This window comes from Opisthorchis viverrini (genome assembly GCF_000715545.1).
Source record: "Opisthorchis viverrini unplaced genomic scaffold opera_v5_281, whole genome shotgun sequence".
NCBI classification, from domain to species: domain Eukaryota; kingdom Metazoa; phylum Platyhelminthes; class Trematoda; order Opisthorchiida; family Opisthorchiidae; genus Opisthorchis; species Opisthorchis viverrini.
The window spans coordinates 585,935-605,567 of record NW_008751935.1 but is presented as its reverse complement, the minus strand read 5'-3'; the positions used below and the strand labels follow the sequence as shown (position 1 = coordinate 605,567).

The following is a 19,633-nucleotide window of genomic DNA, read 5'->3' as shown; positions in this document are numbered from 1 at the left end:
ATGGATGTATGGATGTATGGATGTATGTACTTTAAATGTATTTGTACGTTGTTTCGGGTGGCCCCCGCTTGCTTCTTACTGTTCGCAGTATTCCGTTGTAGGCTATATGTTCGTGGACAGTTATTTGAATTAACAGAGCAAATCTGTGAGGAATATTTTTGAAACCGTTGCGTATTTTGCCTCCTATATTTGTGGCCAGCGATTGAGGAAGATGCAAATTTGATGTACGATTTCAAAACATCGCTAAAGTGTAAGCGCTTCTGTTAGGTTTACGAGCTTCAACGTTAAATGTGGAACTGAAAAGGTATTCACTACAGATATCAAAGCGTGGCTTAGGAAATATCCACAGTCTCTAGTTTTTAATGCCTAATGTGGCAGGTAATACACTTGAAGTTGGGATTTTGCACCGAATTATAGAGGCAATGTAAGGGCAATACTAAATAGCATTTTGTGTACAAATATGTTCATAAGTTGCAAATAAACCGAACTCCAATTTACTAAAATCCAGTTGAGGAAGTTTTAGAATTTGATTTTTATTTCCCTTTTTTATGCCCCTAAAGATTTCTCGGCAGCGCCATCATCATTTGTTGACTCCGAGTAGCAATTTACCAAGTTACTGTTTGAATTCAACTGAGAAACCAGACGCAAGTACCTAGAGTTTGCCCCAGTCACGTTCAGTTCAGTTGTTTTATTGAACCGTGTTAGCCTTTCATATCACTGAATGCTCCAAGTGGAACAATATCCTAACTTCATGAAAGTGATTTCAATTGCTCTCCGTCTCGAATTCATCAACCAAGGCAAGGTACAGATATTGATCAAGCGGCCACCGGTTTGCACAATGTTTGAAAGCAAGCAGAACCACCAAAAGTGGCAAAATACGGTCCAGAAATCGCCCTCACCTGCTATTTTGATTAGATTATGCAGCAATAGTTTTGATGAATCGCGACTGCTCTTTTCTCCGAAGCGGGAAAACCTATAATTTGGAATCTCCCAACGTGAGTGGGGCTGCTCTTTTCTCCGAAGCGGGAAAACCTATAATTTGGAATCTCCCAAAGTTTCGTGAGTGGGTACACCATTGAGTATAGATAGAGAAGGAGGAGGATGGAAGCAATGCACGCTAAAATTTACTGGATAATGTATAGCATCGATATCTTAATAGCGCCCGCATCAGTCTCTTTTCGCAAGCTCACTAGTTTTAGATGATCCAAACCTATCTAGTTTCGTGTCAGCTGTAGGTCAACAGGTTCTGTACCTGGTTACAGGCAACTCACAACGTGTTTGTTAGAATAATGGGCAGTGTAGAAACGGGCTGTGTTTGATCGCGTTGTTGTCGGGTTTTTGCATGAATTCCTAATCACCATTTTATAATTTTTGATTGATGAAGCTTTATACAGGTGGACCTCAAAAACTTCTGGCTTGACAAACTGATCTCTAGACTGATTTAGTTTTGAATACTCATTAATTCCAACCATCCAGCGACATTTCTGGTTTCATAACGTGTAACCAAGAAAACCGATGTGCAATCTGAAAATGTATTTCTGGACATCTGTGAGTGTTTTTGAATTCGTAATCTCCCATTAATTGTAAGCAGCCTTGCTAGCAATTTGTAATAGTGCAAAGCAGTTTCCTGTGCAGATCGCTTACGAACCAGCTTGTACTCATGTTTGTTTACGGTGGATACATTTTTCATATCTGGGTGACAAATAAAACCTAAGTAAACACTGCGGCCGAGTACTTTAACGGCCAAATAATTGAGACCCTGCAGTTGGCCGTCGTGTTTATAGTTTGCATTTCACCATCCTGAGTGGTAACGAAAAACACACGGAAGTATGCACGATTGATGTTTTTTGTTGCTCAAGCCGCTTGTCATTACTTCTGTATAGTTATGTTATTTTTTCACCCCATTTAAGAAATGGAAGACCTCCCGGGGCGCTCAGAAAATCCAACGGTACCCGCGTGGTCGTCGAAGATCAGTTGAAATGAATGTAGGAATGACATTCCCAGTATGATACCCACAGGGTAGTCGGAACTGGTGTTTTGAAAACGAGTGTAACACGTCGTAACTCCATTGGTGGTTGTCTGTGGAAACATTGTTCAACAAATTAGGCAGCATCAACAAAAATGGTCTTTGGCCCTCCTTAGGATATTTTACTCAACTATGTTTCAAAATATAATATAAAATGAGCAAATAAAAATGGTAGAAACGTACAAAGAAGATAAATGACATGTAATATGACACAATATGTATTTCTGAAAGATATGTACTAATTTCAAAAAATATCCCTAATGGTAGCAAATCTTGATATCAACAATTTTCACCCAGATTTGACTGCTTTGCTGAAGATGGAAATCGTTGCAAACTTTTCGATGTTTGCAATCACTAATTTCATTTTGTTTTCGAAAACTCACGTTTGCGGCTGCAGTCGATTGTACTTTGTATCAGGTTGTTCACAATTTGAGGGCTTTAATTCAGTTAAGTAAAATTGTGAGATTATTTTAAGAAAAAAATAGAACGGCTCGAAAGCAAGTGTTTGAAATTTAAAAAGTTTTATTTGAGGAGAAAGAAGTCTTATTCTCAACGGATCTGCCGGTGATTAAAATTTTTCACGTGTAAATTAAGAGGCGAGTGTTTTGTACAATTTAAACGGCTGATCACTTGTGTGCGAAAGAGATTATCTACCTGTATTGTGTACTGTCTTGGCATGATTTGGAGCCTTTTCCCTTGTATTTGGAATGTAATCGGAGGCAGGTCAGGCAGCCTTTCACAGTCGAACACGTAAACGTGGTGCATTCTCCTCCAGATACCCAAAACATTGTTGATCGCCATGTGAATATCTCCTGGCAGATTGACTGTGCTGGTACCAGTATCGAGAACCATCCTATGGTCTTCCGTGCAAAGTCCCGAATTGCCAATGAATATCCTATAAAATGTGTGCAAAAATTAGGAGGTAATTTCAGTCCCCAAGCAGCTGATATAAGTGAGCCGGAAAAGTTTCCCGCCGGAAATGTCTCTTGCTTACCAGTCAACCCTCGTTTCCCAATAAGGTCCCTCCGCGACATTTATGTAGGTCACTGGATCAGTAATGAGTTGTTCGAGATTGTCGCCCATCAAGAATGTGGCACCGCTACTGCAGAATATAACAGCAAAATACGATTGTGAACATTACGAAATTTGATGATACTGTTTTGTTTGCCGTTTTGGGGTATTTAGGGATGAGTAGCTTGTTCTTAGTCAACCCACTCTCGTTTAAACTGTTGTCCTCCTGTTCTTGCGCAATTATTCCGGTGAGTCCACACCATAAAGAATCACTGGACTCGAGTTTCGCTCTTATTAGAGCTCATCAGCATTGCATATCCGCCGGCCGTGCCGAGACTTGAACCCAGCGCATCTGACATGCGAGGCGAGCTTGTAGCCAATACTCCACCAACACACACTTGATCGATGTGATTGGTGTGCCCGACCCACCGAACGACGACCGAGTAACTGTCCTTGTTGTGACGATTGATTGACCCGCGAGTCAGGACTTCCCAGTCGGATAGCGTGACATGCGCTTGAAACCCAATAGGCAACATTTTGGTTGCAGTTTTGGGGTTTAGCGGGATAGATATATTGCTCAAATCCTGGCACGGTCATTGAATGTGCACTGCTGATGAGCTCTAATAAGACCAAAACTCGAGTCCAGTGCTTCCTTTGGTGTGGTGTACGCCAGAACAGGAAGATGACAGTGGAATGTAAACAAGATATTGTTTTGATTAGGAAATTACTGGCAATATTTGTCAACATTTTATCCATTATTAATCTCATTAAATTTGGAAGGCGTTCAACTTACTCCCGGAAATAGAAGCCAAATTTCCGACTCATCAATCCTTGTTGATTTAAAGAATGAAAAAGGGGATTTGTGTTCTGTGGATTTATCGACCGCCGTCCTAATCCGATAATTCCGTCAAAGGGATTATTATACACGTTTTCATCACCTGCCATCACTAAGCCGAGCGGTACGTTTCCAATAAGCATACCACCAAACTAGAATATTTATGGAGTATTCAACGCGAGAGACCTACATTCATGTGAACCGTGGCTTTTATTCCACCCACATTGCCAGCCCCGTAACGCTGGTAGAAGATATCTCTGCCGACCAGAAGCGAAGATGCCTGTGCCATATTCAGTAGACTTTTGCCAACCCACAGCTTCCTATCCACATGATCTGAAGGCACCCATAATGACGGTGAACCGGTATCAAGCAACATGCGAAACACAGTCTGCTCAATCGTGATTGTGCATAAATATTGCGCCTAAAAATTTGAACCATGTGAAACGTTACGATACTTACCGAACCCCAAGGATACAATGGGATTCTGAACATTGCCCGCTCATTTCGTTCGATTTTGTCCGTATGCTCTGAAATTCTAAAAACGTATTTTATGCACCGAGAATTACTCACGGATGTGATGTAACTCGGGTCAGGAAACAACCAGAAAATGTGACAAAAATGAACCACATAGACAGAATTTTCCGAAGTGTGGCTTTGTGATCTGTCTCTGAGATTTAAGTCGTACAGGGATAATTTTTTTAGCGCGAGTTGGTTAACAAATATTATCCAGTCACGCTGAAGCAGAGGAGCACATAAATTAGTTGCCATGGTGAAAACACGGTGAGATATTGGATTATCCGGGCCCAATGAAACGTCGTGAGAATGTCCCTACATATACTCGAAAACCGAATACCTGAGTTTGCTCATAAACATGACATTATTGTTTTTCGGGATAAATGGGGAGTTCGAGATTTGAAGCAAACAGCTTGGTCCAGATTAAACGCACAAATCTTACAGGATTGTTCAATCAAACAAAAGAAAGGAACACCACGACCAAACTTATGAGCCGTTGTTTAGTGTCTCATGTCAAAGTGGAATCTCAATGTGTGAGTGCAAAATGAGTTGGGAATCAAGTGTGTCCACGTCTACCAAAACGTACAGAGTTTTGTAGACTTTTCGCGTCAGTTAACGATGGTTTTAATAGTGCGGGTCTGAGATTGGGCCTTTTCATTGTCAGATCATGCCAAAAAAGATTAGGCAGCTCTAATCAACTATGTTGGGTTTCGTGCGAACTGTGTAAACTCACACAAGAAGGAATCAGCCCAAGTTCTACGCGGCGCACCACATTGCACATTGTGGTGTCGTGCTGCAACTCAGCATTAAGAATACTTGCCGTAACTGAATGAAAAAATCATGCACAGGACAAGTGGTTTTCCTCTGTGAAGCAATATACAATGTGCAAGTTGCATTTAGTGGTACAAAGCGTCTGAATCACTGCAGGCGCGTGGGCAACTACAAAAAAACAACAATGGCACTGAGGTCAGTTGCAATTAGATTGCTTGTTCCATATTGGGTTGGGCGCTGTAGAGTTTAGTAAGGTTAATCAGCTAGTGTTACGGTATTGGAGGGCTTCCGGTTAAGCAAATTTCAAGGTCCCGTTTCCGGGTTTATCACTCCGGTTCTCGCTTGTGCACAACCAGAAGGGGAAGGCTTGAAGGTTCGATGTAAATTCAATAAAATTTCATGCAAATACGTGACTTGTACCAGGTCGGCTTTACTAAGCCGACAGTCCACAGATCCATTGCTACTTCAAAGGAGCGGAGCCAGCAGAGGTGAATCGGTCTGTACTCTGTCGGCCGAAACTGATTCCACAGTACAGCGCGGGGCACCTGCGTATTCGAGTAAAATTGCTCCATGAAACAGGCCTTTTTTATTTTATTTTATTTTATTATGCCCCCGCTAGGCTAGAATTGCGACAAAACCAACCAGGAGGTCATTTTGGGCTTGTACTTTGTCATTATTGTTCGAAATGTTTTTTGGGTTGTGTAGTGTGGTCCGATTTGTGGATCATCCGATAAACCGTTTACGTAGTTTCATTTGACAGTTTAATTTGTATCCTATTGTGATCAGGGTTTCTCATAATTTGGGGAGTAAAGAAACCAGTTCAATATCTGGGCAAAACTGGTGCTTGTTCAAAGGCGGAAAACTAACATCCATTGAGTTGGAATCAGGAGATGATCGCATGCTTCGTATTCACACCCGTACGATATATATAGGAACAATTTTACTGGAGCTCAACCAAAACCCAACGGCATAATGCTTACTGGTCATCTAGTTCACGGAAAATTACTATCTCGTTGTACCAAAACCCAACGGCATAATGCTTACTGGTCATCTAGTTCACGGAAAATTACTTTTCATCTCGTTGTGAGCGCTTGTACGACGTGTAACACTGCAATTCTAATTTACGCAGTGCTGTTCACTAATATGATAAACCTGTAGTAAGCCTGATGTTTCCAATTTATTTTTGTATTCATTTTATCGGAGGGTATTTTTCAACCAATGTTGAACAACCTGCGCAACGCCAAATGGTGAATATTCCATCTGGGACAAAAGGACTTGTGTACCGAACGACGAAGTAAATGCCTTGGTGGGAATCTTGCAGCAGTCTCACTTGCAGACATACGCCGATTAATCATATAGGTATACGGTATCTTCGACACAGCACTTTGAGTGAATGCAATTAGTACACGTTTTGTCAGTCATACTTCCAAGAAACAATAGTCACACTTTCTGATCTGTTTTCTTACAGAAGCCGAAGGGTATATGGCTTGCAACTGGGCCTTTTTTGACAGGACTAGACGGCTTCCATGCTTGAGGGCAAAACATCTATTTTGGCACTACTGAGTGTATTTGCATTGAACTCAAGCGTCAAGATGCAGTTTTTGGATCTTGAATCTGCCGGATGAAATTATCGGTATAAGTGCTACACCTCTGTATACTCCAGTGACAATATTATGCTATCATTGACAAAAATCGGGAAAGTGATGTGCGTAATAAATTCATCTCCATTTTTTCGACGTCATCGGTTTTAACGACAGACGGTGCAGTTAGGAATTTAACAGATTGCTGAATGTAAAATAGTAGCCTGTGATCGGAAGCGGCTGCATCACAAAACGGCCATTATCATAACTTTATTTCACTGACACCATGTTCGCGAATAGGTTATTTGATGAGCTACATGGCAGTCAAATGCTGGTTTGTGTACACATAGGCATGATATAACCTGAAGTTTCGAATCAGACAAGATTTACACGGAAGCCATTTTAAGTCATCCGAAACATTGCTCCAGGGGGCGATTGCAAGTTAAAAGACTGAAAAATAATTTCGAAGACCAAACTTTTGATAAAAAGTCGTGTCAAGATTTAAAGGTGGATTTCCTATACCGTTTGGTTTACTGTCTTCTCTCTTGTCCATGACTGGACTCTGTAATAAAAGTGCCAAATATCCTGTGATTTAACAATCCAGCAATCTGCTTTTCGCTTTTTCTCGAAACCCGCTACTTGTTTACCTCACTTCTGGACGCCCCTCTATTGTAGAGGAGACGAAATGCGAAAAGTGTGGGGCATGGTTTTCATTTGGTATTTCCGACATCGTCTTGATGCCCTAGGGTAAATCGTCAGCGCAAAACAGTTTGAATCAGAAATCAACTGAGTCCCCACTTTTGAGAATTTGATTTGCTGGCTTCAAAGTACAATTCCCAGCTTGAAGCTTTTTATCGCGTTGTCGGTTCGATAAACAAATATTCTGCCGCCTGAATATGCGTTTATTTTGAACTATGAAACAACGGATGCTCAACTCCTCCCAGCCATGATGAATCTTTAAACGCCTTCGTTTTATCTCGGTCTAAATTATGGTTAACGCAGAAAGAATCACTTTCCTCAGTGATATTGTTTGCTCCTAAAACAAATTTAGCTACATTCATACGTCTATGCGCCATTTACTGCCTCGTTTTTTGTTTTCGTTGTTTTATGGCATTTACGAGAGTATCTATGTTGGTGATGATATCACCCGCCAAAATGAATTTCATTCCCTAGATAAAGGCACTCAACGTCAACAGAGGTAGCCATCTGGGACCCAAGATAATTATTAGAAAAAGCAGTACCGCTTGAGCACTGTAATAATATCAACGCATTATAAATAGTTTATTTTGCTGATGCGGCATACAGAAAAGCAACTCGGATTCCTCTTCTAGATACACATGCCCGATGTACTGAACGCTGATGCAAATTCCAGAGAACTATGCTCGAAATGGTTTGACATGAGGACATCTGGTTAGTTGTTGTAAAAGTAAACGGAGCGTTAGACACCGCATCTTCGTACGAGCTGAAACCAGCGCACATAGATCTGCTCCCATAAAACCATTTTATATCGATAAATCAGGATCAAATAAATCCATCATTGCCAGTTAGAACAGAATGTCGTGGCTCCCGGGTATGTTGTATGCCAGTGTGCCCATACATGCTATGGGATTTGGCGAGAACACCGGCGGTGTCATCCACTTTGACCTGCAAGTATTCTATGCTTGGGATTAAAGAATGGCAAGCATGTGTCGAAAGGTGGATTAATTTTTTGCAAAAAAGTTGCCCGATTAGCAAGCGCCGACCAGCTTGTTTGCACCTGCGCCTGTTCAGTCTGGTGTCAATTGACAGATTTCGCCATACTTGCTGTCCAGTTCACCGTTCTGAAATCACGAGTTTACTTGGCTTGGTTATCAGGCTAATCAGTCAATCCGATGACACATGTTTAGCGTCTTGTAGAAGCTTGTCATGGTTATTTCATACCTCATATTTACAATTTCGAGGAAAAGCGGGATAACCACCCATTCTGTGGTAACACGGAAAATATATTTCAGTTTTTCTACTCCCGAAGTAGACACAATAATTTTTATATCAAAGATAACTGTGTGAAGGTTCCGGTGAAGAACGTCCGGTGTAATGGTTTGGAATCAGTGATTCACATCCAGTGCTACTAGGAGATGGAAATAGGCTTTTTGCGCATCATACTATATAGATGACCCGTTTTCCAGTCATTAACAGAAGAGTAAAACGCCCAAATTTAATTTTCATATTCATAACGCTTTTCCTCAATTTTTTCCCAAATTTTTAAACTCAGCTTATGATATCATGTTTGGTTTAATTTTGGCAGTCAATGTGTACTGACTAAATAATGTGTGAATGGAAGCATTTTGATTTCATGCCCGTAATGTTTGTAAAATTGTCCGGTGTTAATTATCAGCAAAACCATCGAGGTTGTTTGTTCAACCAGGTCGGACATAGGTTTTGCAAGGTCGGTTTAATTATCATAACCTTTGATGACAATTGGTGAAGTTGGATAACACATCCGGATAAGCGTTCGGATATATATTTTATCGGCCTAATTTCTGTAAGCGTCATGCGAAAAGATGTGACAGATGGCGTGCAGCCATGGGGAAATTTCTTCTATACCAAATGGATAAAAATGAATTACAGGAAATAAAATCTGCAAAGCTCGGTGTCCATGGATATTATTGTCAGTGATTCACCGGCTTCCGTTTAAGACAGCACTGAAATAAGCATGGTTGTAATCTTGTATCGTATCTGGTTCAATATCCTTCGCCATATGCTTCAACCGTACAGCAGCAAATAATAGATGACCAATCTTGATAGGGGAACACAGTAGTTGCTTTCAGAAGGTTTCAGGCTTGCAAGTGCTCCTAAATTATAAACGGCATTTTGAAGGCGAATAAGACAACCTAAAATAACTGTCCGCCTTCGATATCATGGTGAAGGAGTTTGAGCTCACACAACTCTCACAGCAGGAGATTTTATCAATCAGTTGTGTTTTCGATGCAGGCTGTCATGGCCACCTAGAATGTGCATTTCGTGGAATAGTCGACCAACAATTTAAACAAATCTTTATGTCCATGCAACTGATGATATTCAGGAGCACAAGGCTATCCACACTGAGTGCGTACGTTTGAAGCCGGATTAACTGGCGGTTGGTTATTGACGGCACAGAGGAGAATTCTTAAAGGTCACAACAAAATACATGACTGCGATCTTCCCTCAAGCTCACTAGCCTACCTGGTGCATCCTGTCTTGCTTTCATCTGCGGGTACCTGACGTTTTAGAAGAAAGCGTTGCCTCTGACCCACGCGTTCAGGATAGATAACGCAAGGTGTGGTGGCTGTAGTAGTACGTTTTGTGGCAGGCCTGTGACGCATGAACGCAGGGTTGACGGTTGCAACCAGATTCTACGAAGAGTATTTTTGCATGAGAACACGTCAGGAAACCCACACAGGTGGAAACCGTTTTGGGTTACGTTGAGCGGGACAAATAAAATATCCCAGGTGTATTTTGAGCTGTGTAAACCTCTTTCAATTATTGGAGGTTACGAGTCCGTCATCCGCGCGCGCACAGATATCATGCTGCAGATGCTACTTAGAAGAATGCACGACTTTTTTCAAATTTCATAGTCGACCGGTATGGCGATGGCTTTGTCGAGATGCTACTTAGAAGAATGCACGACTTTTTTCAAATTTCATAGTCGACCGGTATGGCGAAGAGTGGCTTTGTCGCAAACACCGAGAAGCGCGGCCGTCTGAAACTCCCAAGTCAGACATTAGCATTTTTATCTCGTCTGAATTTGGTCAATGCCCCGTTTAGAGGCGGCTTGTATAGCAGTTTCCGTACAACGCATACCTGCTGTTAGGTTTGAAACCCATTTGTGGAATGTATTCGGCTATTTTAGTGCAAATATGCACACACTATGTGTGCAATCGGAATATGCCATTTCGATGCAGAATACGGGACGGTTCGACATCAGTGTAGTGGATTGTGAGTCACAAAATTTTTGGCCTCACACAAAGAATAAGTAGCCAATTTATGGACAATGGAATATCACTGTGAAAGTTAAAATCCTCAGAGCTCAGAGCTTGCATTTGTGGGATTTTATTCATTAAGCGGACTTACCATTGTGCAATCCACTTCAGCAAATACAAAACCAGCTAACACGCACCGTCCAANCAAGCTCACTAGCCTACCTGGTGCATCCTGTCTTGCTTTCATCTGCGGGTACCTGACGTTTTAGAAGAAAGCGTTGCCTCTGACCCACGCGTTCAGGATAGATAACGCAAGGTGTGGTGGCTGTAGTAGTACGTTTTGTGGCAGGCCTGTGACGCATGAACGCAGGGTTGACGGTTGCAACCAGATCCTTCGAGGAGAGAACACGTTAGGAAACCCAGACAGGTGGAAACCGTTTTGGTTGCGTTGAGCGGGACAAATAAAATATCCCAGGTGTATTTTGAGCTGTGTAAACCTCTTTCAGTTATTGGAGGTTACGAGTCCGTCATCCCCATGCGCACAGATATCATACTGCAGATGCTACTTAGAAGAATGCACGACTTTTGTCAAATTTTATAGTCGACCGGTATGGCGTAGAGTGGCTTTGTCACAAACACCGAGAAGCGCGGCCGTCTGAAATTCCCAAGTCAGGCATTAACATCTTTATCTCATCTGAATTTGGTCAATGCCCTGTTTAGAGGCGGCTTGTATAGGAGTGTGTGTAATGACATGTTACAGTTTCCGTACAATGCATCCTTGCTGTTAGGTTTGAAACCCAATTGTGGAATGTATTCGGCTACTTTAGTGCAAATATGCACACACTACGTGTGTAATAAGAATATGCCATTTCGATGCAGAATACGGTTCGACGGTTCGACGTCAATTTAGCGGATTGCGAGCCACAAAAATTTTGGGCTCACACAAAGAATAAGAAGCCATTTTATGGACAATGTAATATTACTGAGAAAGTAAAAATCCCAAGAGCTCAGAGTTTGCATTTGTGGGGTTTTATTCATGAAGCGGACTTATCATTGTGCAATCCGCTTCAGCAAATACAAAACCAGCTAACACGCACCGTCCAAATAATACGTTAAGTCATTATAATAATAAATTTGACTTCAAAATACACACGTCATCCGACAAAACATTCGAAGTATGGGCGCTGCATAAAGCGTTAGTAATATACGTAACGTCAACTCGTTGGCTACTGTCTAGCCAATCTCATTGTTAACGCCGCGAATCTAACCAGGATAAATAATTCATAAATGTGATGGAGCCATAAAGGTAAGCGTGGGCACGTTGTGCATCAATACCCTGGGTCCATGGTGAAGACCACAGCTGAAAACTGCCGAACAATTGCACATCATTTCGAGAGCTGTGGTCTGTATATTTTGTCAGGATTCCTAAAAAGCCTTTTTCTCACAGCGTCTCTCACGATGGCTATTGCAAGTGTCCGGAATATGCACGATTCTGTCCGCGCACTTGGCTTGGTAAGATCCAGGGATAATTTATATCCCCATCCCATTGGGAAAATGCGATACACATGTTTTGGACAGCAAAATGAATAAGCAGCATGAATGTTTTGCGCACAGCCGGAAAATTTCAGGCGCGCTTCATTTTAGCGAACCCACTAAGGTGCGGCCGTTTTGCCAGTATAAACGCTGATTTGTAGTCGTGGAAGCTTTCATTTATCTGCTAACCCTGCTGCATAAGGGCGACAGAAAGCTGTCCTTTTTTCCATTTCCCCAAAAATGTAGGGGTACAATGAAGGCAACCTGAAAAGCTCAACAACACTAAAAACATCGTGAAAACCTCCTGCTAAATTTTTTAGGCTTACACTAAACCAGCTTTCATCCGTCAGCCAGGCATGACACACGCCTGATTATCCTGTTCCGTTCGCCAACTGACAGGAATGACTAAGAGCCTATGGACCAATATGCTTATTTCGCTTATTAGCTTCTAGTTATTCTACAGTCGCTATCCCCATATTACGAAGCACCCGCTAAGCACTTACTTAACCACATGCCATTCTTCTTTGTTTTTGGCAACCCTATGAGTATTGCGTTACAAAGTTATACATGTATTGCGATATCTTGAATATCGTAGCGACTGAAATATGAGGCAGCCTGGTGCAGCACATTCAGTTGCTTGAGAACATTACGAACGAGAAATTCAGCTGGGCTCCAGGTAAGTCCCTCAAAAAACCCAATTAATTGGCAAATGAGTGCATATTTGCTTAGTTAATTTTGTCAAAAATGCGTTGGCGAGTTCAGTTGATGTAGGTGCTTATCAAGTGGTGTGGCACCATAGAGAGAACCACAAATTACACAAGCCACGAAAGGTGAGATTTAGTTTGCTTCTGCACCACCGAGCCTTGCAAGGGCTTAGAAATGACACAAAACGGGGAGAATAGTTACATACAATTAGAGCAGAAGAAAACAATGACAACACAAATAAAGCCAGCATGGCTAAACGTAATCTGCGAGCTTTTTCCTTTGCATAAAAGGATTAAATTCAATTTAAATGGTGGAACCGATGCAACCACAACCGTGCCGTGCAATCTGCAGTATGCGCAAGAATTAAATGAACAGTTATCAGTCTTCCACTGTTCTCTGTAGGCGTGAACGACGTCTTACAAGCATGACGCTGTCAATAGCGACCCTCGCGGCTATGTCATAAAAGTGAAAATCATGCTCGCGCTAGGCGGCTAATATGATGACGCTCTCAGATTGTCCAAAACCTGGAATTTAAATTACAAACTCTGAATTTTTAGCGGTCCAAATCAATTTTCCATCGCTGAAATTTTACGGTAAATTTATTCCCGTCTCTAGTAACGGGTTTGTCTGTTGCACACTTCTGACAGACCACTTGATAAATCCCGCCTCCAACAAAAATAATTACCGTCATAAGGTCAGCAAGATCATTTTTTCCGAGAATGGCAAGCAAGTAAAAAGTGGATGGTTGTTTAAAATGCGCCTGCCTTGTGAGTTTTCAATATTATGCGCGCACTTAGATTCATCCAAAAGCGTCCAAGGGTATACCGGCGTCAAGCACATTGATTTTAAAAATACGTTTTCATTGTGTTCACAATACTGGTCTTGATTAGGCGAGGTCGTGCACTTGGGTAGACTTAGCACATGAAGCTGACGTGTGGAAATGGGCTGTTTGAACAACGTGACGAAAATGGAAGTGGAACTTACGCACTGTCGTCGCCACGCAAGATGTCACACCAACACAAATTCTGTTCTTTTCGCTATCTCCTGGTGTCTGCTTTTGGCGCACACATTCCATAAGCCAGTGGGGAATGTCTAAAGAAAATCAACCTTGAAAAACGGTCATATAGGTTTTTTACTCAAGACATTATCTACATGTTTCCTCTCTTGACGCATACGTTGAGACTCCACAATTTCCAAGGTGAGACTAAAAACGGTGGGGTAACAGTTGTCCAGCCAAAATAAATTCACAACTATCGACAGAGAATTAAGTAGTTAGAAAATAGTGCAATAAATGTGTGAAAATTTGCCAGCCCCGCCTTCGAATTTATTAAAAATTCAACCGACCATAGTTCAAATTATGCCGAAATAATAAAAAGAACGGATAGGATAATTTCTCATAGATATCTGCTTAAGCGATCGGCCATCCAGCTGCCCGCGTAGAATTATTTACAGTGCTACCAATTTCGTTGGAGTTAACGCTTAGTGTCAATGCAAGAATGTACCAGGTAACCTGTGCAAGCAACGCTGCAGCCCTTGTGCCCTTTTTAAATTGTCTCAAGGTTCGCGAAATGTGTAAACAAAGATTTGCGAATTTAATTTTATTCCAAAGTCATGGCGAGTGTAAACAATTCCAGTGGAAAACTCATGTGCGGATAGTGGTTGAGACAGATAATCTATTTTAAAGCATTTATTTTGCCAGTTCATTAGAGTGTCAAGCAAGCCGCTTGTGTCACTTTCAAGACAACGTTAGACCATTAGCACAATAACGTGTCATTTGAAAAGTAACAACAAATCTACACACTTTTAGAGGTCTAAATTACAGTCAGTTGCTCGAATAATTGTGGTATCCGATTGAAAGTTGGAACATATGATCCAATTAAATCTCGGCTAACCAAAAAAATTTCCATACTCATCCACGGATAAGTTTGGAATTTTTCAGAATGACACACCGCTGTAAAGATGACTTCCGCAAAATAACTTAGAATTATTTCAAGCTGGAATAAAGCTAGGAAGTGATGAAGGAATAGCGGCCAAAAAGCATCATTACAGATGGATGCCGAGACTGAACCGAGTTAGTCCAAGTCTTCTACCACACCGTTGTTAAACAGCATGGGTTTTCGCACCCTTTTGTCACGTTTATCAAGGAGAACGGAACGTCAAGGCGACAAATGAATCATATCCCCTGCAAAGTGTCAATGGTCTGAAACTCGTTTCGGAAATGACACAAAACATTGGTTCACACCGGACAGAAACCTGTTAGAGAAAGTTATGAAATCGAGAACTAAAGGAATGTCACGAGACAAACTAGGCTGATGCATTTTGAATGCACTAAATGCGCAGTTGGGATTCCGTCAGCCGACTGTTGCGAAGGTGTTTGTCCAGATAACTGAAATCTCGAATCACAGCTTCGCAAGTGAAAACGTGTGAAGGCCGTCAACTTTGAACATAAAGCTACATTGATAAGGTGTTTTTAATTTGCATTGTACCCTCATTAGTTTGATGGTTGCAGTACCATCAGAAATGACGATCCGTCCATAATGTGCTTTAGTACGTAGGGTGCGGTATCGAGGTCAACATCCGAAAAGTTCATGATAGCGAAATTATAACGCGTAAAAGGATGAAAGCAGGTAGCACGCTCAGGGAACCAGCGTAAAGAAAACAAAATAAGTTTTATGTTCCCCTTTAAAAACGTTGTGTGATTGCTGTCAACGGCTGGTTATGTTGGGACTGCATTGTTCAACAACCGGCACCCACCTTCAAATATGAATTTTTCCCTGAAAATTGACAAAATCGCATGAGTGCGCGCTACACAATTCAAGTTCTAATTCTGGAAGTTCTGTCGTTGTTTTATATGACCCGAAAAGCTAGTGCGAAGCGATCAATTGCAAAGATGTTTTCGACGTTTTCAATATATTTGCTGATTTTCGATTATGCGTCGGTCCAAAAGCTGCACACTACTCAAGCAACTACACTTATCAACCACGCTATGCGTCCTTGATAACCTGTTGATGGGTTGGACTTGTTGTGCGCACTAAGCTTTTCGGGCTGATAGACTTTTAGATGAAGTTGTGGTTGAACGAAACAAACAGAACATTAGCGAAAATGTCACTAGCACTTAACCAAAATAACTATGTTTATTGTCGTGTGTTTTGCGTGTGAAATACAAGAGGCAGCCGCCAAAGGGGTTAACTGACACCTCACGGCGCCCTCAGTACCAAACAAAAAAATTCGGGTTTGACCTGAGTGCCAGCTTTTTCTCCGTTTTATACTCTATATAGTGGTGAATGCTAAAGTCGATATTGGCTGTAAAAGCCCACAACATCGTTTGAAAGAGATACATTTCCCAAGCAATTTGAGCATATTTGGGAGAACGGAATTTTTTGAGCATTTGTATGTGGCTGCTGAAAGTTCGCTGGGTATCACATTTATTCTCGCGAGAGCCTTTTTGAGATGCAGTCTACCACTTGCATGCAGTCAAATCGTCCCAACGATTGTCTGAATCGAAAACTTCCTTCCAGTTTGTCGAATAGCAAGATAAATTCAAATATGGGACAGTATTTTAAGGAAGCGTGTAGTGCACCTTTCTAAATCTGTTGCACAACGGGTACAGACAAGGCTATTTGAAGACGAATGGAAGCTTCAATTGAAGATAGTGCGTCCAACAATCCGTGACAATACGGTCCGCGTTCTTATGTGCACTCAAAGGCAGGGTTACCTCTGGGAAAGTCGATGTCAGAGTTTCAGCTGAGAAATGGACAGAAAAACATATGACGTTGCTTGATTGGGTTGAAATAACAGAACTCCAATGGGACAATTTTGATGATACTATAGACTTCAGTGATACTGAATCAACACGAGCGGGCAGTCAGTGGAGACAATTACACAGTGCAAATTGTGACTTGGCAATGTAAGTCGTTCTCCCGCACACGCCAAGTTGTGTTCAGCAATTTAGGTCCCCTTTTGTACACGCTAATCATATGATGACCCCTCGGCAATCTTTTGTGTAATAAATATGACTCAAGTAGTAGGTCTCATTCTACTCAAAGAAAGCGAGTGGAGTGGAGGTGTACGGCTGGTTTACTGAAGTTTTGTTTGCACATAAGTGCATCTATTAATTTATAAAAATTATTCAAACATGGTCAAGCAGATGACTCAAATGGTAGGTCTCATTCTACTCAAAGAAAGCATGCAGAGTGGAGGTGTACGGCTGGTTTACTGAAGTTTTGTTTGCACATAAGTGCATCTATTAATTTATAAAAATTATTCAAACATGGATCGATCAAGCAGTTGAGTACCGTTACATTAGGCACGTGCATTTGAATATTTCCGACCAAATCCAAAGAAAAATTGGGATACCGAAGTTTGGGAGGACTTACTCAGTATCAGTGCGATAAATTTCCCCACTACACAGTGACGCAAAATACATTTGGGTCAAGTTCGCCTCACCAAATGATGTTTACCTGGTGACCAGACAGTAAACTTCGAAAACCACCAGTCTGAATGGGAACGAACGAGATGTGAGAGATCACCCACAAGGCTGCCGAAAAATATTTAGAATCCTAACGGTTTAAAACAATTTGCTTGGGTCTGTGAAGTGAGATTTACCCAGTAACTAACGTCAGTGGCGCGTTTTTTCAATGTGGGGAATTTTATATTTTCATCATAATGAAAATTCTTGAAATGACCCTGGAGATTTATCCATCCAGATCGATCGCGTCCTGAAATGGGAACAAGTATCTTTACCACGACCGCATTTTCGTATTTCTAATAACCGGTTCTGTAAGGATGCCAATTAAATAATCACACAAGTCGCTCAACCGCTTTTAATCAATAAATCACTTCCTAACGTTCCAGGATCTCGGCATGTCTTTGCTAAACTGGAATGTTCGATTTATTTTACAAGCGTGTGTCGAAATTCCGTAATCGTATTTTCCCGAATAAACACGTTTTTGTCAGATTTACACTGAAAAATGGACATTTGCTGTTTCTTGGATCTTTCCGAACCGTGTAAAACTAATATAATGAGGCACATTCTGTTTGCTCACATGAATCATGGATAAGAATGATTTGAACTTTGAAAATGGGTTATTACTACATTCTGACGGAGAATACATCATGCAAGTTTGATAAAGCTCGCGACGCGGTTATTTGAATCCCGATTATTCTAAATAAAGTTTCGAATTCTAATATTATTATAAGTAAGATATAGTGGGGGGCAAATTCAATATATATATTTATCATTCTGCCTCACAAAACTGCCGCATGACAAACGTGCAACTCTGTAATGATCGTCGTAAAGTATGCCAACATTTGGGCGAAGTAAACTTTATGCACACCATAATCGAGGCCTACTCACACTTTCGGCTGCAGCTACTTACAAATAGCATGTTTGGTGTATGGAGGGTTTTCTGCCCCCATTCGGTAGTGCAATAAGGAAGAAATACTGCCAGATCAGCGGTGGAAGCATAGCTGGTGCTTACAATTCTGGGAGCGCCATGGCGTCATTGAGTTGTCTTGGCAAAAAGCAGTTTCGCTTTTTTAGGGGGCCCATTAAGTAGGCGAAAGCCTGGCTCATCGTTCGGCTTCAATCCATAGTATAATATACGTGATCGCATCGGGGAGCCTACTGCGCACATGACTAATACACTCTATCGGAATTAACGGCCGTCCGGGCGATGCGCCTAGTTCCGGTAGTCTCCTGTATTTGAACATTTATGGAGTAAAGGAAGACGGAAGGCTTTCGTCTTCATCTCTAAAACAGATATTGAGTTAGTCCCACGCTGCTCATCATAACTGACATTTTATTTTCTTCTGTGGGATAGCTTCTTACCAAGTGGACGGAGTGGGTGCTGTGGGGGAATTGGATTATGCCTCGGGTGACATCACCGGATGCGATTTGAGGCGCCATGAACGGTTAAATTGGGACTTGAAAATATGAAGAGTATCTCTGTAATATACTTTCCCTTCTATGGTTGTAGTGGAATTGTGCTTCTACCCATTGAAAATTTTGGCGAAATCTCACTGTGGGAGAGACGTAACTTTTGCAGCTTGACAGTCGTGCACTACTAATAACCGTGTCAGTTTAAGCTCAGCTGCAGTCTCGTTTCTGACCAACCACTGTACTAAAATAAAGAGAACATTCAACTCGGTTAAACTGGCCGTTTATCGGCGGTTATCAAGTCTTAAGACCATTTGGCGGATCGGGGTCTTAACGTGGAAGCGAATAAGGTGATTTGTATTCAAACTGCGTATTGTGCGTTTCTTGTTAGGGAACAGCGGAAAAAAAACCTTCACCGAAATTGCGTGCCCGAACAATCTAGCGGTAGTTTCAGGTTTTTCTGAATTGCAGGCCGCACAGCGCTTGCATCATTCGATAGTATTTACCAAAAGAGATTATTCCTTGCTGCACATCTTGCTTGTTAGACCAGTTCAAAAACAAGTTCCTTGACTGACAAAACTAAACTTTGTATCCCGAAAGTCTCTCTAGGAACTTGTGAGCGTAACCTAGATAATTGTATGCACATACAAACGCTGCCTTCGAATAATGGCACAAGAACGTTCGTTTTATGCGCTGACGCTCCTCATCCGATATTCAGGCCCCTATTCACATCCCGATTTTAGGCTTTCGGGTGGTGAATCTTGCTGCAATGAACACGTAATGCGTATCTGGGTGTAACCAACTACGAGCTTTTCGTTGGTTCGAGCAGCTCGCGCCGCAGAG

At 41.6% G+C, this 19,633-nt stretch overlaps 2 protein-coding genes across 2 annotated transcripts; both read right to left on the bottom strand.

Moving 5' to 3' along the window:
* Window positions 1-1,905: 1,905 nt before the first annotated feature.
* On the bottom strand, window positions 1,906-3,300 carry T265_09452 (hypothetical protein; the record flags this gene model as incomplete). The annotated part of the gene is made up of 4 exons (XM_009175519.1): window positions 1,906-2,079; window positions 2,609-2,921; window positions 3,021-3,128; window positions 3,242-3,300. 4 exons carry the CDS (start codon window positions 3,298-3,300, stop codon window positions 1,906-1,908), a joined length of 654 nt encoding a protein of 217 aa, XP_009173783.1.
* Window positions 3,301-3,831: 531 nt separating this feature from the next.
* On the bottom strand, window positions 3,832-4,205 carry T265_14852 (hypothetical protein; the record flags this gene model as incomplete). Its single annotated transcript, XM_009175529.1, has 2 exons — window positions 3,832-4,024; window positions 4,063-4,205. Coding segments are annotated over 2 exons (291 nt in total), but the record flags the coding sequence as incomplete, so codon positions are not given.
* Window positions 4,206-19,633: the final 15,428 nt, after the last annotated feature.